This window comes from Piliocolobus tephrosceles, chromosome 13 (assembly GCF_002776525.5).
Source record: "Piliocolobus tephrosceles isolate RC106 chromosome 13, ASM277652v3, whole genome shotgun sequence".
NCBI classification, from domain to species: Eukaryota; Metazoa; Chordata; class Mammalia; order Primates; family Cercopithecidae; genus Piliocolobus; species Piliocolobus tephrosceles.
This window is the reverse complement of record NC_045446.1, coordinates 58,497,737-58,522,975: the sequence shown is the minus strand read 5'-3', so window position 1 is coordinate 58,522,975 and position 25,239 is coordinate 58,497,737. Positions and strand designations below refer to the sequence as shown.

The window sequence follows — 25,239 nt, the reverse complement described above, 5'->3', positions numbered from 1 at the left end:
CCTTCAAGCAGGCAGGGCAAGGAGATCTTTGGAGCAAGATCATAACTGAGGCACAGGGTAATGGGGTTGATGGTGTGGTACAGGCATAGAAGGCACACAGCAGTGCAGACAGACTTTATTAGTGATATCAATACAGTAGAGGTGCCCACGGAGCAAAGGGAAGGGACCCATGCCTGGACCAGTCCCTTCCTCCTGCCCCTGCTGGGTCCCAGGAGGATGAGGCCTGGCCTGGGCCAGTTCCTCCTGTTCCACCTGAAACACATGGGGATGGAGAGCCAGGGCTGGCCTTGCTTCCTGCTCCTCTTGTTACCACACCAGTGTTATGACTTCCTTGAAGGGATTAAATCTCCCCCTCCCCAGCTCCTAGGCAGGGAACCCTAGCTACTGGGGAGGGGCATATTTGGGAGGCCTGAGGCCTAGGAATGGCCTCTAGACCCCTACCTGACCCACACCCTTTAGTTCCCTGGGGCCCGACACAAGCAGGTGGAGGGAAGGCAGAGGCTTCTTCATGGGGTATGGGTCCCCAGCCGTTTGGGCTTCAGGGAGCCCCACAGCGACTGAACACCCCTGCGGACAGTCCACCCTACACGCCGTGCCACGGACTCAGCAGGGGGTGCTGGGAGGCAGGAAGTGGAGGCCTGGGAACGGGCATCCAGACACTTCTGGTAGCGAAGCTGCGGAGGCAAGCGGGGCAGTCACTCTCCAGCCTGCCTCACATGGGGCCACGCCACCACCACGCCACCCTACCGGCTTACCATGCACGCAGCCTGCACAGCCTCTGAGAGGCTGGCAGCATTGGGCTCGCACCAAAACATGTGGCAGCAGAAGGAGGCTGGGCCGGCAGCCATGATGAATGCAAACGTGTGGACATCTCTGCCCACGGCCAGGAAGGAGAGGAAACGCACCCGACACTCTCCCAGCACTGCCTCTGTCTGCATGGAGGGAACTCAGTTAAAAAGGAACACCACCCCACACTATGTTCCACATCCATCTTAGCAGCTTTTCCCTTCACCCCCCGTCTCCCCTCCACGGCAAGGCAAAGCCACGACTTCTACCCCAGCTCTTTACCTGCTGGTGCAAGATGGTGAGGGTAGCAGGAGCCACACTGACATGACTTGGGGTCCACTGCTCACGGCTGCTGGAGGACAGGACTGACTCGAGGGCCCCATTAATCACATCTACCCCTAGAACATATGGACACAAGACACCACTGAGGGTAGAGAGAGGATACCCCAGCTCTACCCTAGAACTCTAGCTCCACCCAGTCAAACCCAGAGCCTTTGCCCCATCCCCACTTTGCCAGCCTACATCTTGGACAATGCTGTCCAAGTATCCCTTCCCTGGGGCCCTTGGCTTCAGTAATGGACATTTTCCTACTTTTTAAAATCTTGAATCCTAGGCTCGTTATTTTCACTGGCTCTGCCTATTCCTCCACACTTGTGAACTGACTGACCTCCCAAAGTTCTGACTTCCCCAAATTGTGCTCTCTCAGCGCTCATCACACTCAGACACCACATTGCTTCACACCACAATAACTCCCAAGTCAGCCCCTACAGGCCAGTCCTCTCCCAAGACCCAATTATTTTTTAAGTTAATCTATTTGAGGAGTGATTACTCTGTATCACACTGTGCTAAGTCATCACAGTGTATTACCTCATTTGTGCCTACACAACAACTTCACAACAGATTATTTCCATTTTACAAATAAGGAAATGGCAGAGATAGGTAACATGCCTTAGGTCACATCAAGGAATGGGGACCTGAGCTCAGGCAGTCTGATTTCAGAGCCTGGGTTCTTAGCCATGCCTTTCTCCTACCTCTTCTCTATTATTACTAGTTTTCAGAACTACAAAGGCTTTCAAGATCTTAGTTCTACTCAAGAATGTCTATAATGTGCTCAAGGGCCAAGGAACCTAAGGTTCCTGACTTTTAGATCAATCAGGTTTCCCTTATAATGCATGTTCTCCTCCACCTCAAAACTGCTGTTAAACATTTCCCCTCATGGATCCCCCACTTCTGCTTGCACTCAGCAAAGCACCAAGGCAGGAGCACACGGTGTGGTGAAGGCATCAGTTCTAGTCCCCACACTTATAAGCTGGCCATGTGATCTACTGTCTCTGCACAACGCCAGTGCAAAAGGCATATGCCTCCATGGTCCACTCCCAGGCCCTCTGCCCCTTTTAGTTCCTCTCAGCTCCCACTAGGAGCGGACCATGTGGACTCTTTGTGGGCAGAGGACAAATGTCTTCCTTGAATGTCTTCTCCCATCTTGGCCTTGCTCATCTTACTTCTGGCTGGAGCAAGGCCAAACTGCTCCCAAAAGCATGCGAGTCTTCCAAAAACTGGCCTCCCCAGAGCTGTCAAGCCTCATATTTTACTGCTCCCTGAGCTTCAGATGATTTGTGTAGCATTATTATTAACAACCAATCTTGGCAAATGGCCTGCAAGGCAGATGGGGAATACAAAGCAAGAGAAGATAATGCCCTTGAGGGACACAGACTGCAACTGAGGGAAAAGCCTCTGTCTTGAGTGCCCTTTCCCCGCTGGACTGAGAAACTCCAGACTGTCATCCTTCAGCGCTCCGACTAGGTGTTCTCTAGGAAGCCATCCCTGCTGCAGGGCAGGGAGAAGACAAGTCTGAGACAACTCTTACCACAACATCTTGTAACTGCTGGCAAACTTTTTTCCACCCTGGGCTTTGGTCATCTCAAGAACAGAAATGGAATTTAATTAATCCCTCTGTCCCCAATTCTAACACAGCGCTTATTTGCTGAAGAAATTCCAGATGCATGAGCAAGTCACTCTCAAGGCAACATGAGCAAATGCACCCAAACTGATAAAACCAAGTGTCACAGAAGTGGATGGGCCAGGTCATATTGCAGAGCGCTTAAAAAGCCAGGCAGAGGGGTGTGATGTTTATGACATTTAGGCCAGGGCAATTGGAAATCTCAAAGTTCAGTTGTGTGAAAGGGACATCGAAGTCAAACTGCTGAGTAGATGGGGCAGTGGGAGATGGAGCCCGGCCTCAGAGTCTTAGGAGGTTCGGCAGGGAAGCAGTGAAAGCAGTGGAGCAAGGTATGGAAAAAGGCGGTCAGATTTGATAACAACTCAGGACTAAAACCTACACCGTGACCTTGATCTCCAGCCCCACATGCAATCCCCCTTTATCCTGCTGTGCTTTTCTTTTTTTTTTTTTTTGTATCAGTTGTTGCCTTCTAATATACTCCATGGTTTACTCATTTTATTGTCTGTCTCTCCTTGCTAGAATGTAAGCTAAATAAAAGCAGGGAACTTTGTCACTTTTGTTCATCAATGTATGCCAAGAAGCTAGAATAGTGCCTGACACGCATCAGGCACTCATTACCACTTGTTGAATGAATGAGTGATTAATGAATGAATACTGCAGCTTCTGGAGGGGCTAATGTTAAAAAAAGGAGGTTAAAAAGGAGCATAAGATAAAGCAGGAAGTAAGTTTAGAGGCCACTTGTCCAAAGGTGTGAAGCTGATGGAGCAGTCAAGGGTCACAGGCAGTTGATCTGGCATAGGGAGGACCTGAGTCAAGTGGTAGATGGAAAGAAGCACATATGGGAATGGGGGTAACAACCAGAAGAGCCAACAAGGGTTTAGAAGTTGAGGATGAGAAGGAAGAAAGCAAAGGCATAAGGGTCAGCAGGCTTTTCTCAACTCTAGCTCCAAGTCTTTGGCAGTGCTACTGAATCCAAATGAAATATCCACTCCACTCTGCAAATCCAAGCCTTCTTTCAAAACCTCAGTTCAATCCCCACCTTTTCTAAGAAGGGTCCCCTCTTTCAATGTAAGATTTTGGACATGAAAGTCAGCACGGTATGAGGGAAAGTGCAGAGAATTAAAGATGACCAGGGTTTGACTCCTAGGTCTAGCTTTCCTGGCCATGTAATCTGAAGCTGGTCTCATTTATTCATTAATTCATTTTTTTAATTCATTCATCAAAAATCTGTTGAGTTCTTCCTATGTGTCTTTTGACATGATACGCCACCACTTCTTCAAGTAGCCTCTTTTCTTCTTCCTGCCTCTCTCCTGTTGTCACTATCCTTGGCAGTTTCATCCTCCACCCATCCACTGAATGTTGGAGGGCCTCAAGGCTATGACTAGCCTCATTTCCCTTCTCACTTCAGGATGCCCACTTTCCAGGGTCAAGCTACTCCACATCCATGGCTTTGATTACCTCTACAACCCAATAATGCCAAAACTTCTATCTCCAGCCCAGACCTCTCCTCTCAGCTCCAGATCTGTGAATCTAGCTGCCAACCTGACTTTGCCTCTCAGTTTCCCCAAAGGCACCTCAAACTCAGCATGTCCAAATGTTAGCTTACAATCTCCATACTCAAATTGGCCTCTTCTAACATCTGCCACCTTGAAAGAAAGAATCCACTATCCAGAAGGTCCAACAGCCAGGAACCTAGGAGTCACCCTTAATGCCTCTGTCCCTCACCCACACTGAACCAATCACCAAGGCCTGTTGACTATACCTGTCGAAACAGCTCTGGAATCCATGCACTCCTCCTCAGCTCCACTGTTGTCCAAGATACTCTCATTACTGGCCAGGACTACTGCAAGGGCCTCCTAACTGAGCTGCTCACATCCACCTCCACCCACCTAACAGTCCCCTCCATGAAATAGCCAAAGTGAGCTTTCAAAATCCAAATCTGATTAAGGCAAGTGCACTCTTGGAGACTTCGATAACTCCTTGCTGCTCTTAGGATGAGGAAAAAATCATTAACATAATCCCTGAGATCCCTGACCTGGTAGCCTGGCCACTGCCCGGCTCTCAGCCTCATCTTGCATTGGCCTTCTTTCAGTACCTCGGAAGTGCCAAAGTGCCTCCCACTGTAGATCCTGATCTTCCCCCATCCTAGGCCCACCTCCGTTCCACTTGACTGCATTCACTTCTATTCATTTTTTGGATTTCAGTTCAAATGTCACTTTCACAGGGAAGTCTTTTACGATCCCAGACTAGACGAAATTCCTCTGTTATATCTTGCTACTTTCTCTCAAGGAATAACTCACACATTTATTTGTGTGCTTATTTTATTAATTCCTGGCTTTTTTCTACCACAACCTTCTATAACCTCTATGAAAATGGGACTGCGGCCACTGTTCTCCCAGCACCTAGTCCAGGGCCTGCCACATGGTAAGCTTCAAAGGTATTTGTTAAGTGAATGAACAAATAAATAGCAGATACTATGACAGCACTGAAATATAAGAGTTAACCAGATCAGGCCAGGCACAGTGGCTCAAGCCTGTAATCCCAGCACTCTCAGAAGCCGAGGCGGGTGGATCACTTGAGGTCAGGAGTTCAAGACCAGCCCTGGCCAACACAGTGAAACCCCATCTCCTGGCTAACACAGTGAAACCCCATCTCCACTAAACATACAAAAATTAACCAGGCCTGGTGGCGGGAGCCTGTAATTCCAGCTACTCAGGAGGCTGAGGCAGGAGAATTGCTTGAACCCGGGAGGCGGAGGTTGCAGTGAGCTGAGATCATGCCACTGCACTCCAGCCTGCGGTACAGAGCAAGACTTGTCTTTAAAAAAAAAAAAAAAACTTATCTGCAACAATAATGTATGTGACAATTATGCTCACTGTTTCCTTCTCCTGATACTCCCAGCCCACAGCTCGTGCTGTAACACTTAACCCAGCTACAGGCTGCTGTCTGGTGTCTCCAGTCATCTAATAGCTGCCTCCCAATCCCACCAAAGCTTTTCCATGGGATGAAGGAGTGGGGTCTCCCTCTGTGCCTGGTTCAGCACCACTCACGTGGCTGATGCTCAGCGAAGGCATGCTGACTGCTGCTATAAGCAGGACAGTGAATATAGCTAGGACAGAAGTACAGGGAGGTGGGATGCATTTTAAAGGGTAAGGAGACATGAAGCATGAGGAAGGTCTGGAAGAAGAAGTATTGGAAGGCAGAGGGTAGGGGCAGAGCTTTAGGATCAAGGTAGCAGCCCCTGGGTACAGAAGGACACACATACCAACAGGTTTAGCAACAGGTACATTCCCCAGGTAATAGACTTGGAACTTCTGGACCAACTCATTCTTAGGCGCTGGGAATTCCACTATGGGAAAGAAGAGAAGGTTGATCATGGTGGCAAACCTTGCTCACACCCAGTCCCCACCAGAGGGGCATAAGCTAGACACTTGCCCAGCCGAGGTCCTACTTCCATCTCGTCCCCTGCCTCCCTTTAACCGGAGTCCCTCCACTTATTGGAGTATTCAGTCTTCATGTGTTCATTTTTCTATCAGCGCTGTCCAGGAGCTCATACCTTTCCTTGAGTCGCCCACCTTTGCCAAGAAATTTGAGCTAGACCCGGAGGGGTTTTGACACTGACCTTGGAAAGGGACATCCACAAGTTTAGAGTGGTCCAGGGAGAGTCCATTTACCAAGCAGCGGGCATTACGCCGATCGGCCATGATCTGAGGAAGGAAGGGAGGCGAGGAGCCAGGGAGCATCTATTAGAGCCTCATTGCCCTGGGCCCCCCCCACCCCACTCAGTAACCCCACCCACACCCTTGTAGAGTGAAGGTGGCAGCTAGTCCAGGGAGTGGAGGGGGCCGTGCCTTAGAGCAGATCTCATGCAGGCTGGTGGCGATGTTCTTGGCGGGTGCCTCACAGCGAAACACGTGGCACTTGAGCATCTGGGTCAGCTTATCACGAGCTACGTAGGCAAAGTCCCTGTTGGGGGAGGGGCACCTCAGTGTCTCCCAGTACCATCCAGTGCCAAGCCTGGTCCCCACCCCACCCACGTCCTCCCTGCCCGTCACAGCTCCTCCAGGGCTTCTGCCCACAGCTGGTCCCCCATAGGTGCTGTCTTCTGGAGGGAGGGTAGACAGGCAAGCATGCTGAGATGGAGGGTAATGGTGAAGCATAGCGGGTCGGAAGGGGCAGGGCAGAAGAGGGGAGCTTGGGTGCTTCCAGGCATCTGGTCCAGGTGCAGGAGGGGGAAAATAGGCACAGTACCTCTCTCTGGGTCCAGAAGCACAAGAGAGGCAAAGAACAGAGTTAGAGAGGAGGACTCTGATGCTGGATGAACTCCCACCCTGGAATCCCAGGCCCTGTTCCCACCTTCCACTGTCCCGCCCAACGCCCCACACGCGGATGCTGATGATGGGTTGGGCGTGCAGCAGTGCCTGGCTCTGTGGCTCCACTAGCTTTAGCGTCTCGTCCTCCAGCTGTAGTAGCAGATCCTTTCCCTGCAGGCCCAGAAGCAGGCACTCAGTGGGACTCCAGCCAGGATGGTGGCTGATCTCTGACTCCTGCAGCTCAGGGGATGTCAGCCACAGCTCTGGGGCCCCTGCTTTGGTGTCAGACCACCCGCCCTGCAGGCCTCACTCTAGTGGAGGTCACGTGTCATCTCTCACATCGACTCCACTGTTGTTAGGCTACCAACTCGCAAGGTCCTAGCCTGGGGTCACTCATCCATCCCACAGGGCTGCCACTTAGGGAGGGCCAATATGCCCCTTTCCCAGCCTGCCTGTGGGCAGGTCAGACCTCCCATCTCTCATAATTCCCTTCACACTCTCTCACAGTACCACCCCCGCTGGCTCAGGTCCTTACCTCCCCCCAGCCCCCAGACATGGGGTCATGCAGGTTGTTTTTGTGGTAAGAGAGCTGACGGATGCAATTGTTGACTGCCACACTGCTGCGTCCAGGGGCCAGCTCCTCCTCGGTCATCTCTACCCAGCCTAGGGAGCGCACGGCGAAACACTGCCAGACACAGAAGAGGGGCAGGAGGTAGAGGATCGGAGTCAAAACTGGAGAGCCCTCAGCACAGGACACAGCAGAGTTCCTGAATACAGAGTATGGCAGGAGGCAGGGTGTTCTGAACTAAGATGGAGAAGCTCCCCAAACAGGATGTGGTTAGGGAGAGGGGGATGTGGTGAGGGTGACGGAGATATCATATGAGACCCTGGCTAGTACTAAAAAGCACCTGAACCAAGACTACGAGGGCCCCCAACCTGTCTGTTGGGCTGGTTGATTTAAAAATTGGAAGTGCCTCCAGCTCACTCACAGGGCTCTTTGCTGAGACTGGAAGAACTCCTAACTCAGGACCTGGGGACTGCACTGAGACCCCTCAGAGCACAATATTAGGGGCTGTCCTACACACAAGAGGGCCCTGGTCTCAGAATGGGTGTCAGTCTTGAACAAACCTTGATCCCTGGGTTGGTATTCCGTGGGGGAAGCTTCTCCTCCTCTTGGGGCAACGGCTCTGGGCTGGAGGCAGATGGTAATACTTGGCACAGGGCCCCCATAAATGGAGCTGTCCCAAGGCCCCTTCCAGACAGATCCATCCCACTGCCAGCCCACTGCATCTGGCAGCTCACCTGAGGCTCTGAGCTGGGAAGGTCAATGTCCCCTCCTCAGGTTCCTTCAGTCCCAGCTCCACTGGGGCCTCATCACTGGGTTCATCCTTGGGAAGGGGATTGAGGAATCAGGATCAAAGTGATGTACCTCCTCCAGCTATCCCGTAGTAAAGCAGGTCCCTTTACTCACCTTCCAAAACTCTCCATCCTCAAAGCCTTCTCCATGAGCAAAACCTGTCCAGGTGAGCTAGGAGGAGGGAAGGGAGTAGTAAGCGAGTGTCCTATCCTACTCCAGCAGCACATACTCCTTCCCCTGGCCCAAAACCAACAGGCCTGTGAGCCTCACCTGGGACTCCTCTTGGGGGCTGCTCCCTTGTGAGGGGGAGGCCTGGCCGGGGGGTTCCCACTGGGTGGTCCCTGTTGGGATGTGCCAGTAATAGGTCCCTGAGGTGTCCTGGACCCTCATCCATCCAGCCGGCAGGTCGGAATCCGTCTCGAAGGCGGTGGGGTTCCAGAAGGAATCTGCCAGGTGGGAGGCTTGGTGAGGGTCAGCCTTCCTAAAGAGCAGACAGCTGGTGCCTACGCCCGGTCCCCTCTGAGACCCCATGGTTGAGAAGGGGTGGAGGAAAAGCTATACCACAACACAATTCCTGCTTCTGCCTAGAGCCTATAGTCTGGAGTCACTACATGTGCGGCCACCAGTAGGGGACGTGGCTCAGGTCTCCTTCTGGGCCCTGTTGGTGGCTAATGTGGCCACACTGCAGAAAGGAGGAAGGCAGGGAAGGAGGAAGGAACGGAGCAAGGAAGGTTGGGTGACCCCAATTAACCTCCTTTCATACATATCTCTATCTCAGTGAACACGAAGGGGAACACTTTTTAGCTCCTGCACACATACATGTACACACAGACACACAACACATACAAGCCCTACCACACACCTGTGTAGCCACAAACACCAGGGTATGCAACACAGAAAATGCCAGCACAGATGGCAGGTATCACACACAGGTGATACCATGTACGTGCATGGGCAAACACACACACCAACCTTAGCCATACACTTATGCAGACACCACAGAGGCATGCACATGCAGCTAAACATACGAGCCCCTGTCACACAGGTGTGCAGACACCACACCACAGTGGCACCTAACACATGTGTGGGTACCATACATACAGGTGGACCCACACTCAGACACACGGCATACATCATACCCTGCCAAATGCGTGCAGACACCACAGACGCTCACTTCCTGACCCTTGCTGCACACAGTTGCAAGCAAACATGTCATGCACATACACACATACCTCGTATCTGTGTCATACACCCTTGTCTGCCGGCAGAGCCACACCACTCCATCCCTGTAACCCGCTCATGCGTCCTCTAACTCTTCTTTCCCTGTCAGCCCCACCCCACATGATGCCCAACCTCGTGCTGCCCCTCACCTGGGCTGCTGTCCTGCAGGATGATGGCCAGGAAAAAGTCCTGGGAGAACGTGGCGCTCATTCCCGGCCCCTCCTGCCTCCACCCTCCCTCCTCAAGGCCCCTCCAGCCCAGCCAGCTGGGGCTCACAGCCTGGTGCTGGGCTGCAGAGAAAAACTCATCCCGCCCCCTTCTCACCAGGGCAGAGCGTCTGCCAGGCAAGATCCTCCCCCGCTTGAAGCTTGCTAGGGAGGGGCCAGGACCACCGTGCTAGGGAATCTCCTTGAGGGGGTGGGGAAGGGAGGAGAAAGGGAGGTTCATGAGACCCCAGCCCCTCCTGCTCACACCTCTTCTTCCTCACCCTGGCTCCCCTCCCCCAATCCTGAATCTCCATCCCACCCTCCAGTGGTTATCTCAGTGCCTAAGCCAAGCCCCGTCTTAGGGATACCAGGAGACAGCCCCTCAGGAATACCCCACCTGCCTGGGGCCCTGCTGGGCCTATAGCTCTCAGCATAAATAGGGTGTGGTTTCAAGGCCTTCGGGGATCCTGCTCCTGTCCAGAACCTGCACAGCAGTTTGAACCCAAGGGTGGGCTTTGAGCTCCTGAGCCCCAGCAAGCTTGAGGCTGGGCTTGGGGCTTCCCAGCACCATCCCCCACCCCTCACCTGCCAGGGCCCAGCTAGGCTGCAGCGTCTCCTCGGCAACCGCAGCACCAGGACCGGCTGGGAGCGCCCAGACTGCTGACGTGCTTCCCGTTACCAGGGAAACCAGGAATCCTGACTGGTCCAAGAGGCAGCACTAAGGGACAGGCAGTCCCAAGACCCTGGCTGCTGGGCAACCAGACACAGCAGGGCTGGAAGTGGGCGTCGTTACTCCAAGGTGGCTGCACACCTGATGAGTTATTCAGGCAGGGTGCTTCACCATCCTCAGCTTCCAAATGACATGGGCCCACAGACACCCAAAGAGGAGTGGCTCTTGCCCATCCACCTTCTAGGCAGCCATCACCGCCTCTCCCCGCCCCCACTTCCCCCTAACTCACACCCTATGGAATAAGGTTTTCAATAGGCGCCTGAAACTTAACTGAGGCTCAGGGAATACCCGCTGTTCCCCAGAGACCCTTCATTGCCTCAGGACTCTCCTGCTAAAACCCTCCAGGAACACCACACCTAAGGCCTCCATGCCCTCCATAGCCACAGTCTGCTTCAGGAGGGCTGGACACTTCTGGAATCTGGGGACCAGTTCACCATCTCCTGAGTGACACACACCAATCCATCTGCCATCCCTGACAGCCTGCACCTTCCTGCTTCAAAGAGCTTCATCCTTCCGATCTGTCCTGGAAGGGCAGCTTCTCCCCGCTTGGCCATCTGGGAGGCCCTTCTGGAGCCTGGCACATCTCCCTCCAAGCACAGCCCACCCAGGCCTTTGCTTTCACATACATGCATTTATTCCAGAACGTACACCTTCACTCCTGCATCGATTCATGCAGACACTTACACATACAATGTATTAAATGTTCACATATCATTCCTTCCTTCCTTCATTCATTCCTTCATTCATTCATTCACAAATGCCTTTAGTGGCAAAGCCAGATGTACTCACTTGCTCAGGAATCAGTGATTCACTTAATGCTCTCCCCTTCTCTCCACCCCACATAACTAACATAGCCCAGGCTACTAGCATTTTTTTACCTGGATCATTGCAAAAACATCATTAACTGGTCTTTCTCTTCCCATCTGGTCTTCTCCAATCTCAGCTGCACACTACAGCCCAAATGATTCTTCTGAGATGCTAAACTAATCAAGTAATTTTCCAACTTAATCCTCTTAATTGTTCTGCACTGCCCTCAGGATAAAGTCCAAATTCCTCCCCAGGTTTTATGTGTTGTCATGAACCCCTGTCTGCCTCTCAGCCTTACCTCTGGCCACTCCCCTTCTCTCTCTTGGCTTGGGACACGCCCCTTGTCCTCTCCCAGCCCACCTCCCTTTCTCGGGATTTTCACCTGGCTATCACCTACCTCTCCTTCAGACATCAGTATACATGTCCCTTCTAAAACTGACCCATTGCCCTCTCCCCCACCACTCTCACAGGCAGGGTCAGGGGCCCCTCCTGGACTTCCCCAGCCCCAGAGAGCTCATCGCACTGATCATAACCTCCTGTTTCTTTCTTTGTCTCCTCACCAGGATGTCAAGGCCAGGAGGGCAAAAACATCTTTGCCTCACAGTCTACATTTCCAGCATTTAGGACAAGCCCTGGAGCAGAGTATGAATTCAACACAGGTAGTAAAGTTTATTCATTCATCATTCATTTAATTCATGAATTCATGCATTTATGCATTCAATCCATAGCTCTACGAATATCCTACAATAGGAAGGAGAAAATAATTTTTGTTCAATTCTAGCCTCATTTCTGCGGAAGCACAAACCTTCTCTGCAGCCCTCTTGGTCATAGCAACACAGTCATAAAAGAGTAATCAGTGACCTGGCCCCTTACCTGGGCTGGCCCCCACCTCTATCCTCAATTCACAAAGTTTCCACCAGTGCAAGATCCTTGAGAATCCTCTCGCCCCTCCAACGTCCTTGCTGAGGTCACTGCCCAGCAAACCCATCCCAGCTCTTCAGCAATACTATCCTCCTATTCCTAGAAGCTTCATAGGTTATTCATAGTTGCAGCCACCACAGTGACCAACCCAGGGGCAACTGAGCAACTAGGCCTCTATCTGGTCACTAACTCATACCTCCTAGTCTTGCAAACTTGCAACCTACAACCTGCAGACTGATGCAAGCCTCAGACAAGACTGTGTGTGGCCGGCACCGTGCTTTTTAAAAAATAGAATTTGTCATTAACGTTTAGAAATTGGGCTATTTTACACCAATATCTAGTTTTCAGTTTCCCTTTAACTGGCTGCATTGAGACTACATTTTTCCTCACCCCAATCCCACATGTAATCAGCTGGAGTGCAGGAGGGGCTGTTCCTTTTAAAAGGAGTTGAGGCAATGACTGCCAAAGGCCACTAACATAACGAAAAGAGAGGCAATCAGACTTTGCCTTTGTAGAAGTATTTAATACCACCTATGAAATATTCTTGCAAAAGCAAAACACAAAAATGCTCAAATCTGAATCTGATCAAGGCTCTAGAACTAACTACCAATTTACAGGAAATCCAGGGGAAGAGGAGCATGGTAAATATGACCACAGGAGAGAGTCTGAAAAATCCAGACCATAGAAAACCCAGGACAAACAACATGATTCTTCAGTTAAAAAACAAAAGCAAAACTGCAAGCAAAAAACAAATAGACAGAGGGGAACTTGATCAAACGAAACTTTAAGAGATAGATCAGGCTAGACATGGTGGCTCACGCCTGTAAGCCTCGTGCTTTGGGAAGCCAAGGTAGGAGGATTGTTTGAGAACAGGAGCTCACGACCAGCCTGGGCAACATAGTGAGACACTGTCTCTCTTTTTTTTTTTTTTTTTTTTTTTTGAGATAGAGTCTCACTCTCTTATTGCCCAGGCTGGAGTGTAATGGCTCAATCTCGGCTCACCACGACCTCAGCCTCCCATGTTCAAGTGACTCTCCTGCCTCAGCCTCCCGAGTAGCTGGGATTACAGGCGCCTGCCACCATGCCCAGATAATTTTTGTATTTTTAGTAGAGATGGGGTTTCACCATGTTGGCCAGGCTGGTTGTGAACTCCTGGGCTCATGCGATTGCATGAGACACCCAAAGAGGAGTGGCTCTTGCCCATCCACCTTCTAGGCAGCCATCACCGCCTCTCCCCGCCCCCACTTCCCCCTAACTCACACCCTATGGAATAAGGTTTTCAATAGGCCCACCTGAGCCTTCCAAAATGCTGGGATTACAGGTGTGAGCCACTGTGCTCAGCCTCAATCTAGCCTTTTTAAAAACATAAATATCAACTGGATATTTAATGAGACTAAGAGATTATTATTAAATTTTTGTAGATACATTGATATTATGGTGGGTTTTTTTAAGAGTTTTATCTTTCAGAAATGCAAAAGTAAACTTTGTTGTTGTTGTTGTTGTTGTTGTTGTTGAACAAGGGTCTCTGCCATCCAGGCTGGAGTGCAGTAGCACAACCATGGCTCACTGTAGCCTCGACTTTCTGGGCGCGGGTGATCCTCTCAGGTCAGTCGCCTGAGGAGCTGAGACCACAGCCGCTGATGCCACCACTCCCAGCTAACTTCTTTGTATTTTTTATAGAGGCGGGGTTTTGCCATGTTGCCCAGGCTGGTCCTGACCTCTTGGGCTTAAGCAATCTGACCATTTTAGCCTTCCAAAATGCTGGGTTACAGGTGTGAGCCACTGCACCCAGCTGTAAACATTTATAAATAAAAGTATTTGCTTCAGAATAACCTACGCTGGGCCTAGGAATGGAAGACAGCATGTAGGCAGCAAGATTAGTTACGTATTGATAATTGGTAAAACTGGGTCATGGGTAAATCAGGCTCATTATTCTTTTCTCTCTACTTTTGTATATGTTTGAAAATGTCCAGAATGAGTTTTTCGAAAGGGGATGGTGTGCAGCCCTAGGCTCATCTGAACTGCACGTTCTCTACAAAGATGGCACAGTTTGGGGTACGGGTATGGTGTCCGCTGCCTGGTGAGGATGGGGGTCTTTCCTAATCTTTCTTAGACCCCCATCTACAGAAATCCAGGGTTGTGACTACAGCCCATTATCTCCACCCTTTGTTCCTCAGCTTTTCCTGTATTCTCTACATGACATTAGAAAATGTGGAGACTCAGCTGATTTAAATGGGACATATTTAATTATTAAGCCCTGGAATCCTAGTATCTATTCTCCTCCCCCTACCCAAAGGGTTTTCTTTTCTAACTTTTAGTCAATATCCTACTCCTGACAGCAGCTCCCCACAGACGTGACCTGTTAAAATGGGGCAGACTGTCCCAAGTGCACCTAAGTGCACTGTGCTCTGTGCTGTGGTGGCAGTGTAACACAGGGCCAAGAGCTCAGACCTGGACCCAGACCTGGTTTAGATCTCAGCTCTATTGTAATCTCAGCCTGTCTGTAGTCTTGAGAAAGCTACTAAACCTCTCCGGGTCTCTTTTTTGTTATCCGTAATATGGGGATAATCATAGTATTTACCTCACAGCTTTACTGTGAGGATAAAGCCTGAAAATGCTGAGTAGAGGGCCAGTTACCTAGTCAGTGCCCAGTAAACAAACTAGTCCACTTATCAACCATGGTGGCATGCATAATGAACAGATCCATCCATCCGGGCATGCATGATGGTCAGATCTACCAGAATGTCCAAGCACTCTCTGAACGAGAAAGCCTGGACATGGCCTGCTGTGGCCTCGGGACATGGGCTCTCAGCTCACATCAGGCTGGCACTGGCCTCTATATGAGAGGCCTAACCTCTGCCCTCACACCCTCCCACATGCCCATGTCAAGCTCCACAAGGTACCTGTGTCCTCTGGGGAGCCATAGGAGGGGCTGCCCTGGGATAAGGTAGCCCAGCTTGAGTCCTCGTCACTGGCTGCACTGTTCCGCATGCCAAACAGCAGGCTGGCACTCTTGCTGTGTTCCCGGGGGCCATCTGTAAGGGCTTGGGGCCTGGGAGGGGCCTCCACACTCTCCAGGGGCTCAGGCAGCCCTGGGGGAGAAGATAAGTCCTCCTCCTCCTCTTCATCATCATCCTCCTCCTCCTCCTCAGCCTCCCCTGCCGCCTTCTCCTCTCCCTCATCTGGCCCCTGCTCTTGAGTGCTGATGATCAGGCCAGGTCCTCGTAGGCCTCGGTTGGCCGCGTTGTGGGCTGAGAGCTCCAGCTCAGAGTACAGGTGTATCAGGCCTTTGGGGCCCAAGGGTGCCATCTCAGGCTCCTGGCTGGCCTCCTCCGCCAAGGTCAAGGTCACATTGCGATTCTGGTCACGGTGGGCTGTGGCGGCCCGCCGGAGTTGGTTCTGGCCCTCTTTTAGCCACTTGGCATTGGCAGGGCCTGGCTCAGGCCCACCACCCTCCCCCATGGTGCTACGCAGGTCCTTGGGTCCCACAGCTGTGGCCTGCAGCTTGGCGTTGAGCAGCTGGTTATGGGCAGCGTGCAGAGGCAGGGGTAGGCTCAGTGTAGGGCCTCCGTGGCTGTTGGCATTAATGGCCGACTGGCTCAGTGATGATGGAACAGACATGGCCTTGGCAGCTCCTGTGGGGTGGGGAAGGGAGATGCTGTTGAGCCTCTGGTCCAGAACAGCATCATCACAGCTTCTGCCCCAGGGCTATGCCCTGTGCCTCCTCGTCTCCCTGCACTAAGCAGGCTAGCACCCATGGCTCTCTATCCTATGAGAATGACTGGGCTCATCTTCTGTCCCAGCACTATCGTCCCCATCACAGGCCAGGCCCAGGTCTGAGGCCCACCCCATCCCTATATCCCCTGCCCTGAGCTTTCTGGGATGGCACAGCTGGTGCCTGCTCTGCCCTCGATCCCACCAGCAGGGCCTCCACACAATGGCTCTCTGTGCCTCCCCATCCCCCAGCTCATCCACCCGGGCCTTACTGTGCCAGGAACACCGCTGGAGTGGGACTGGCTTGTGTGTTTTGGACACTGATCACTGACTGCCCCTCTCCTGCTGCACTTCCATCCCAAGCCCCACCACTGGAAGCTCCTCCGGCTGTGTTCCTAGTCCCATAAATCACTCAGTTCAACCAGCCCCCGAGCCCACCCCATACTAGGGACTGTGAGGACAGGAGCAAACAAGCTGCAGAACCAACCCTACAGGGCATGGCACAGGAAGGCAGGTCACAGAGGGAGGGTGCTCGGCTGCAATTCATGGCTCCTCTGGCCAGATGAAGCTACATCTTGGTGACAATTTCCATGAAGTAGCTCCCCTTGGGCACCGGTCCCTCTGCCAGCCCTTATAATGCCCTGTCCTGGATCACTATGGGAGCCTTTCCCCTGGGCCCTTCAGCCTTTCAGATCTTTGCTTTTTGGGGTTTTTGTTTGTTTGTTTGCTTTTGAGATGGAGTCTTGCTTTTGTCACCCAGGCTGGAGTGCAATGGTAGGATCTCGGCTCACTGCAACCTCTGCCTCCCGGGTTCAAGTGATTCTCCTGCCTCAGCCTCCTGAGTAGCTGTGATTACAGGTGCCGACCACCATGCCCAGCTAATTTTTGTATTTTTAGTAGAGATGGGGTTTCACCATGTTGGTCAGGCTGATCTCAAACGCTGACCTCGTGATCCGCCCGCCTCGGCCTCCCAAAGTGCTGGGATTACAGGCGTGAGCCACTGTGCCCGGCCCAGCCTTTCAGATCTTCGACCAAATGTCACAGCCTCAGTGAAGCCTTCCCTGAACACCCATTTTAAAACCACAGGCTACCTCGGTCCCTCCTCAGCAATCCCTAATTCTTCCCCAGCACCTGTCACCATCTGACAAGCCAATTTGTTATTTACTTTGTCTAATGATTGTCTCCTCATGACTACAATTTATAATCTCCGTGTTGGTGAGGATTTTGCCTTTTTGGTTAAATGCCTAGTGCCTGGCGTAGTCCTGGCACAGAGCAGGACCTCCATTAATATTTGTTGAACGAATGTATGAATCAGTCCCCATTTCCTCCAGGCTTCACTTTGGCCTCTCCTCTGCCAGTGTCAGAAAACACTTTGGTTGTGTTACTGCGCCTCATGGTGCCCCACACAAACTCCACCTGCCTTTCAGGGAAGTGGACGTCCTGTTCCACAAGGCCAGCTCCCCTCCCGACCCCTCCCTCTGCCTCCTCACAGCCCTTTGTGGCTCAGCTTCTCGCAACCGTTTGAGTCCCAACTACCCTTCCAGCCCGCCGCCCAGGGACCCACCCTCGGCCCCATTCTACCCTCCCCACTCTCCCTGACCTTCCAGCTGCTCTGCTGCTCTCCTTCCCGGACCCCCACAAGAAAGTGCTCTCTCCCTGGACCCTCACCAGCCCCCGATTTCAGTTATTTCTCCCTGACCAACCACTGCCCACTTCTCTCTCATCCTGAGCCCTCCATGCAAGCCGTCCTTCAGACAGCCCCTACCACATTACACTCTCCTCCCTCGATGGCCTCACTGATTCTCTCTTCCTACCTGACCCTTCCACCAACACACAATTCTCCCTCACTGACCATCCCAACAAACACTGCACTGCGCTCTTTCTAATTCCCATTGTACAGACCTTTCTCCTTGATGTCTTATCTGAGAGTTCCCTATCTCCCTGTTCCTCCATAAAGGAGTTCTTTCTTTCCCCGACTCCCCACTACCTCCCTTCCCTCTGTGTCCTCAGCACTGAGCACAGGTGTTGCAGCTGCCTGAGCAAGGCTTCCCCATCTCTCCAGGCGCAGTACGCCCAGGCTGGAGTGCAATGGCATGGTCTCGGCTCACTGCAATCTCCGCCTCCTGGGTTCAAGTGATTCTCCTGCCTCAGCCTCCTGGGTAGCTGGGATGACAGGTGCCCACCACCATGCTCAGCTAATTTCTGTATTTTTTATTTTTTTTTTTAGTAGAGATAGGGTTTCACCATGTTGGCCAGGCTGGTCTCGAACTCCTGGCCTCAGGTGATCCATCCGCCTCAGTCTCCCAAAGTGCTAGGATTACAGGCTTGAGACACTAAGCCCAGCCCCATAGCTCACCTTTCTATGTCTCTAGTTCCTCAGACCCTAGTGTGATGCTGCCCATACATCTGTAAAATGAAAAAGGTTTATGCGCATGTGTCTGCCTCACGTGTAGCTGTTGATCTGCTCAGTGTGACTCCTCCTGGCCAATGAGAAAACTCATGGCCACTGGAATAAATGAAGAAAAAAATAGATAGCTCTGCCTCCTCCCAGAACCACAGTAATCTTCCAAAAATGGAAACCAGATTGTGTCACTCCCTGGTTCAGAAAATTGGAGGGCTCACCACCGCCTCTCGGATAATGTCTGCACTCGTTAGCAGAACACCCAAGAGCCCCCTTGAGCCAAACTCTATAACCTGTCAGACCTCTCCCTACCTCCCACCTCCTTTATACCTTATACTCCAGCCACAAGAAGTGTGGCAGATTCTGGAACATGTCGCACACTCTTAAAGCCCTGGGTCTTTGTTTATACTGCTCCCTCGGCCTGGAATTCTGTCTCCCCTTGTGAGAACCTCTGCTTGTATTTCAAAACTAACTTCAGCAGTCACAGCTCCTAAGCAGTCTTTCCTGTTCTCTCCCCACCATCAAGTGACTATTCTCTCCTTCGTGCCTCACAACATCCAGGACCACATTCGATCAGAATATCTGAAATGGTGTCTTATTCTATTTCACATTCCCATTACCAAAGAGAGTGTGCTGTGTGCCGCCACAGACTGGGCTGTCGCGCAGAAGGAACGAAAGGATGAACGGGACAGACACAGGGGCTGGGAGGACCTACGAAGCTCAGAACTGGCTGGGAATAAATACCAAGAAAGGCTGTGTGGCCCAATGGGCTGGAGAGGAGCAAAGGGAGCATTTGGGAGGGTGTCAGAGAATGCTAAAGGGTCCCTGAGAGGGAAGTAAGATGGGACAGGAATCCTGGAGAGGTGAGGGCTGAGATCTAGGAAAAGGGAGTGAGGGAGGTAGCTTAAACCAACATCTTGGCTCAGACACTGTTCAAGAGTGGCATCTCCATGGGTTTCAGGAAGTAGAAGACTCCATGACTCTGCCATGCTCGGAGGACCTTAAGGATGGCAAACTCTTCTCTGAAGCAGTGGTGTACAGAGCCAGGTTTCTCAAAGGCCAGGCTGAGACTGACCTCCTTGGCATTAGGAGTTATGATCTGAAAAGGGTGCGTGCGCTGTGAGGCTGAAACAATGAAGAGCCAAGTTGACTTCAGTGCAGCCCTGCCAATCTGGTCACCAGGCCAGGAAGTATTAGAGGAGGAACGGGGAAACTGTTTAAGTGCTGAAGCCTTAGCATCTAGCCTGAGGTGGTGTGGTCACCAACACCCCACTGCTCGAGGTCAAAAAGATGACCTCAGTCCAATTTTTTTAGAGAAGGAACACAACCTAATCTCTCCCCTCTCACTGGAGTTACCAAAGGATGCAAAGAGCCAAATGGGATCTGGCTCAAGGCAAGGAGCTGGGCAGGGGCCTCAGGGCAAGAACTGAAAGAAGTAGCCACTAAGCCTGAAGATCCTGGTATCAGACCACAGGGGTTGGGGTTAAGTCTTGCTCCAAGTCAGGAGTTGTCTAATCTGACAGCTTACCATATGCCAGGCACTGTGCTAGACACAGGTGAGAGTGATGAATAAAAAAGAAATGGTTCTTCCTCTGGAGGAGTTCTCAGTTTAGGGGGAAACAGTCATTGAATAACTTGTTACAACGCAGTGTAACGCCAACATCTAGAACAGTGCCTGGCACCCATAGCATTCCCTATTTGTTGACTGAATATCATGAAGGAGGAAGAGGAGGGCATTACAGGAACCTGGGGCTTGCTATATAGCCAAGACATCAGCGAAGGCCTGCCTGGGACAAGGACATAACTCTCTGTGGGCCACCCCTCTCAGAGGATGATCTCCCCTCCTAATTCACAGAGGAAAGGGAAGCCATCCAACTGGGGAACATCCTGAAACATAAAAACCTAACCAAACTTCAGCACCTATCCCTTTCTTTCCTTCCCAAAACCAACTGCTTCACCTATCATTTGGATTCTTCCTATGATGCCTTTCCAGGAATTTTATACCACTGTTTATCTATTTTCTCCTCTATATAATCAACTTCTCCTTCTCAATAGGATCCACTATCTCCCAACTTGACCTGACACTCCTCCAGAGCCACTCACTGCTCTTTCCTCCCCCATACAGGCAAACTTCCTGATAGAGTTGTCTCTACTCACTGTTGCTACTTCCTCACCTCCCACTCACTCCTCAACTCTTTCCAAATCTGCTTCCACTCCCAACACGACTCAGAAACAGCTCCTAGCAAGGTCAACATGACCCCTGTGTCATTCAATCCAACAGACACAGTCCTCATCTTGGTTGTCCTCCCAGCAGCATCTGACCCCATGAATCTCTCATCCAGCCTCTATTCGTGGCCTCCACACTCTCATCTCCACACTCCTCATCTCACCTCATCTTTTACACTTCTTGTTACTGTTTGCTGGGTTCCTAAACTCCTCTGCTGGCTCATCTTCCTCTATTGGCTATTACATGCTGGCGTTTCTTACGGCTTATTCTCATGCCCTTTCCTCTTTCTTATCCTATAATCAGTATAAATATTCATTCATGCCCACAGGTTCAGTTATACACTGATGATTTCCCAATTCAAATCTCCATTTCAGACCCCTCACCTGAGCTCCAGACAAGTACATTAAACTTTCTACTCAACATCTCCACTTGGATGTCTCAAGCTAATATACCCACTCGTGTTTCCCACTCCCACACACTAACTGGTCCTCTTTCAGGATCCTGCCTCATGGAATGATACAATCCATCCTATTCTGTGAATCTGAAGTAGGGGTACATCTTGACATGTCCTTCTCCAGCACTTGCTATGTTCAGTCCATCCTTAGGTACTGATGATTGCCTCTCTGAGAAAAATTTCTGAGCTGCATCTACTCTCCACATCCACTACAACCAAGGACAAAGACCTTAAGACAAAATTCTTTTTTTTTTTTTTTTTTTTGAGGTGGAATCCTGCTGTGTCACCTAGGCTATAGTGCAGTGGCAAGATCACTGCAACCTCTGCCTCCTGGGTTCAAGCGATTCTCCTGCCTCAGCCTCCTGAACAGCTGGGATTACAGGCACACACCACCGTGCCCAGCTAATTTTTGTGTACTTTTAATAGAGATGGGGTTTCGTCATGTTGGCCAGGCTGGTCTTGAACTCCTGACCTCAAGCGATCCGCCCGCCTTGGCCTCCTAAAGTGTTGGGATTACAGGCGTGAGCCATTGTGCCTGGCCCTTAAGACAAAATTCTTTTTTTTTTTTTTTTTTTTTTTCTTTCTGAGACGGAGTCTCGCTCTGTCCCCCAGGCTGGAGTGCAGTGGTGCAATCTCGGCTCACTGCAAGCTCCACCTCCTGGGTTCACGCCATTCTCCTGCCTCAGCCTCCTGAGTAGCTGGGACTACAGGCGCCCGCCACCATGCCCGGCTAATTTTTTGTATTTTTAGTAGAGACGGGTTTTCACCGTGGTCTCGATCTCCTGACTTTGTGATCCACCTGCCTTGGCCTGCCTCCCAAAGTGCTGGGATTACAGGCGTGAGCCACTGTGCCCAGCCAAGACAAAATTCTTAACATGGCCTAAATTTCCTGCTCAGTCTGGCGCCTGCCTTCTTCCTCCCTGCCCCTGGCTTTGGTCACTCTGCTCTGCAGCCTCAGTAACCTTCTTCCGATTCCTCAAAGACATCATGTGTTTTCCTTCTACAGGGTGTTTGCACATGATTTTCATACTGCCTGGGACCTCTTCTCCTACTCTCTAAGCTGAATCAACTTCTACTCACCCACTATATTTTAGTTCAAACGTCACATTCTCAGAGAAGCTGACCTCGACGCTCTCTCCCTATCCCCGTGACCAGTTTAGCTGCTGCTCTTGTGCGTTCTCAAGGCACCATACAGCTTCTCTTCATGGTATATATTACATTCATAATGTTATTCTTATTTGATTTTTCTCCTAGATTGTCAGCTCCAAGGACTCAGTCTCTTTTGCTCACAGTTATATCTTCAGGACGTATATAACACAGTGCCTGGCATATATTAGGTGCTCAAATCATATGTGTTGCATGAATAAGTGAGTGGAAGCATTTTTTAAAGGATCACTCTGGGTGCTGTGTTGAGAACAGTTAAAGGGAGGTAGGCAAGAGGGTATGCTATTAAAGTAGTCAAGGAAAAAAAAAAAAAAGGTGGTGGCCCAGATTAACTTTGGTGGCAGTGAGAAAAGAGCAAAATGAATGGATTTGAGAAATATTTAGGCAGTGGTGACAGAACTTGGTGAAATGAGATGCAGAGGGTGAGAGAGGGGTTAATCTCAAGTCTTGCTCATGACTCCACATTGGCAAATAGCCATTTCTGAGATATGAAGAAAGAACAGATTTGGAAGTAGGGTACAGAGAAAACCAGGGCAGATAATTTAGCTTGGAATCTATAGGTTTGGAATTCCTGTTTGTCTTTCAAGGAGATGTCAAGAGAGCAGCTGAATATATGAGTCTGGATTTCAGGAAAGAAGTCTGGGCTGGATATATAAATTTGAGAATCATTAGCATATATATGAAATTTGAAGCGTTGGGAGTGAATAAAATATCTGGGGAGAAAGAACAGAGAAGGAGAGAAGACAGCTCGGGACAGAGCCAAGAGCCTTACCAGCATCTAAAGAGAGTAGGAGAGGAAGCAAATGAGATTGAGAAGAGCAGACAATGCTGTAGGGCAGAAAGCAGGAAAACGCTTCAATGAGAGTGAGTTGACATACCCCACCGAATACTACTCAAAGGTAAATGAGATAACAGTGTCTACTGGAGTTCTCCACAAGGAGGTCTCCGGTGACCTTGTCCTGGACAGTTTCAGTAACTGTCAGGGACACAGAGTGGAGTGATTTTGAGAATGAATGGGAAGTAAGGAAGACAGCAAGCGTAGACTCTGAAGGGTAGAGAGAGCTGGGACTATAGCTGGAGGGGCTCAGAATGCAAGAGATACACAGGCGGATACAAAACAGGTTAGGAATTGGCAGTGGGAAAACTGCTCCTACTGAATATTCCTGCTAGTGCTAGGCCTCCTGGCTGAGCTGTGGACACAGCCGCCCCAGGGCACACCCCTTGGTCGCCGAGGGCAACAGAATGCGGCTTGACAGATTCGGGGCCTGGGACCGCTGCTGGAATCGGCGCGGCCTGCCAGCCCACTCCACTCCACGTCCCCTTCCCGGCCCTGGGCCTCCCCTCCCCCAACCCCCACCGCCCCTGGTTTCGCGTCCTCCATACCCGCCCCTAGTCACCCTGAGGGGCAGGAGGTAAAGGGCAGCGGAGGGGGCAGTGTGAGGGCCCGAGTGGACCCTGCGATGGTGGGTATGAGGGGACGCTCCGTAGGCGCGTGGTGAGAGGGCAGCCCGGGGATGGGGGATGGGGGATGGGAGATGGGGCCGGCCGGGGGACCCGGGCTGCCGCGGGGCAGGGGCTGTAGGGTCCGCCGGCCGCCGGGGATCCGGACGCAGCCACTGGGGCTGGGCCGGGGCAGGGACAGCTCCTACCTGCGCGGCGAGGCCCGGGCCCAGATGACGGAGGTGGCTCAGGCTGCGGGGTTCGGGCTCCGCCGCGGCTTCTCCATCACAACATCCCCCGCCCAGGAACGCGCGGGCCGCGGGGCCGCGCCCCGAGCGGCGGAGGCGCGCGTGGGGGGGGGAGGGGGAGGGGCGCCATCTTGGGGCGGGCGCGGGAGCGAGCTCGGCGGGCGCGGCACTTGCCGCAGCTTCCTGGGGGCCTCACCCTATAGGAGACCCTAGGACCTCGGCGAAACCCGCGTTCCAGCCCTTGCAGCAGATATCCCTGCAGCCGATTCCCTGGGACCCCCGCCTAGCGCGGCGCCATCCTCCACTACGATTCCACAGACTCACCCTGCGCGCCCCGCAGGGCCCTGGCCCCGCACCCCCGCCGGGAGACGCGCGGACGGGGCTGGAGCCCGAATGGCTATGGCGGTGGCGGTGGCGGTGGCGGTGCTGGTGCCGAGCGGCTGCCGCGCCGGGAGGGATTCCGGGGAGGCAGCCTGCTCCGCTCCTGCTGCACCGCTACCCGACGTCCTGGTGGGGAGGCTCTGAGGACACAGCGTTGCTGATAATAATAGCTCGTATTTATTGACCACTTACACCTTGCCGGTCTCGGTGTTAAACTGTTGACGCGCATTAATCTTCACATCAGCCCTGTAAAATCACCAGAATTATTATCCTCATTTTTCAGAGGCTGATGCTAAGATTAAGACAGGTAAAGCGACTTGCCCACAGTCACAATTAGTGATGAATTTAGACTGTAACTCCGATGTTTCTTGACACGGAAAGACCTCTCTGCTGCTGAACACAAAGCTGATATCAAGGCCTGGAAAATATCAAGAATACATTGCTCCCCCGTAGAAATTCACAAGGAAGGGGATATTGTGAATGAAAAGTGTAAAGATGTAAGGAAAGATGGTGGGGTGCAATATTTACTACAGGCCTTCCCTGTATAGTGGGATACATCCCAATGGTCAGATCAGTGACCCAGAGGCCATCAAAGATAATGAGAGGTTATATTACCATCCAGAAAGCCCTACGTGCTAATCCCTCTAAGGTGCCTAAAACTAAAGATGTCCAAATCTGAGTTCGTTCTTTCTTTTTCTTTCTTTCAAGGCAGGGTCTCACTCTATCACCCAGTGGCAAGATCATGGCTCTCTGAAGCCTCAACCTCCAGGGTTCAGGTGATCCTCTCACCTCAGCCCCCAGAGTACCTGGACCACAGGCATGTGCCGCTGCGCCTGGCTTTTTGTATTTTAGTAGAGATGGGGGTCTCACTATGTTCCCCAGGCTGGTCTGGAACTCCTGTGCTCAAGC

General features: G+C 51.7%; 1 protein-coding gene across 1 annotated transcript; it reads right to left on the bottom strand.

Moving 5' to 3' along the window:
* Window positions 1–99: 99 nt before the first annotated feature.
* On the bottom strand, window positions 100–24,066 carry APBB1 (amyloid beta precursor protein binding family B member 1). Its single transcript, XM_023189818.1, has 14 exons — window positions 23,911–24,066; window positions 15,205–15,936; window positions 8,687–8,862; window positions 8,531–8,587; window positions 8,362–8,447; window positions 8,188–8,251; window positions 7,595–7,744; window positions 7,103–7,230; window positions 6,598–6,712; window positions 6,369–6,453; window positions 6,012–6,095; window positions 1,069–1,184; window positions 756–932; window positions 100–674 (listed from the first exon to the last, which is right to left on the bottom strand). Exons 2-14 carry the CDS (start codon window positions 15,920–15,922, stop codon window positions 507–509), a joined length of 2,124 nt encoding a protein of 707 aa, XP_023045586.1. The 5' UTR covers window positions 15,923–15,936; window positions 23,911–24,066; the 3' UTR covers window positions 100–506.
* Window positions 24,067–25,239: the final 1,173 nt, after the last annotated feature.

Coding starts and splice junctions, on each gene's coding strand:
- APBB1 (XM_023189818.1), bottom strand. CDS start 15,922: ATGTCTGTTCCATCATCACTGAGCCAGTCGGCCATTAATGCCAACAGC. Junction 8,252..8,361: donor TTCCCAGCTCAGAGCCTCAG/GTGAGCTGCCAG, acceptor ATCTGCCTCCAG/CCCAGAGCCGTTGCCCCAAG. Junction 7,231..7,594: donor TGTCTGGGGGCTGGGGGGAG/GTAAGGACCTGA, acceptor CTGGGCCTGCAG/GGAAAGGATCTGCTACTACA.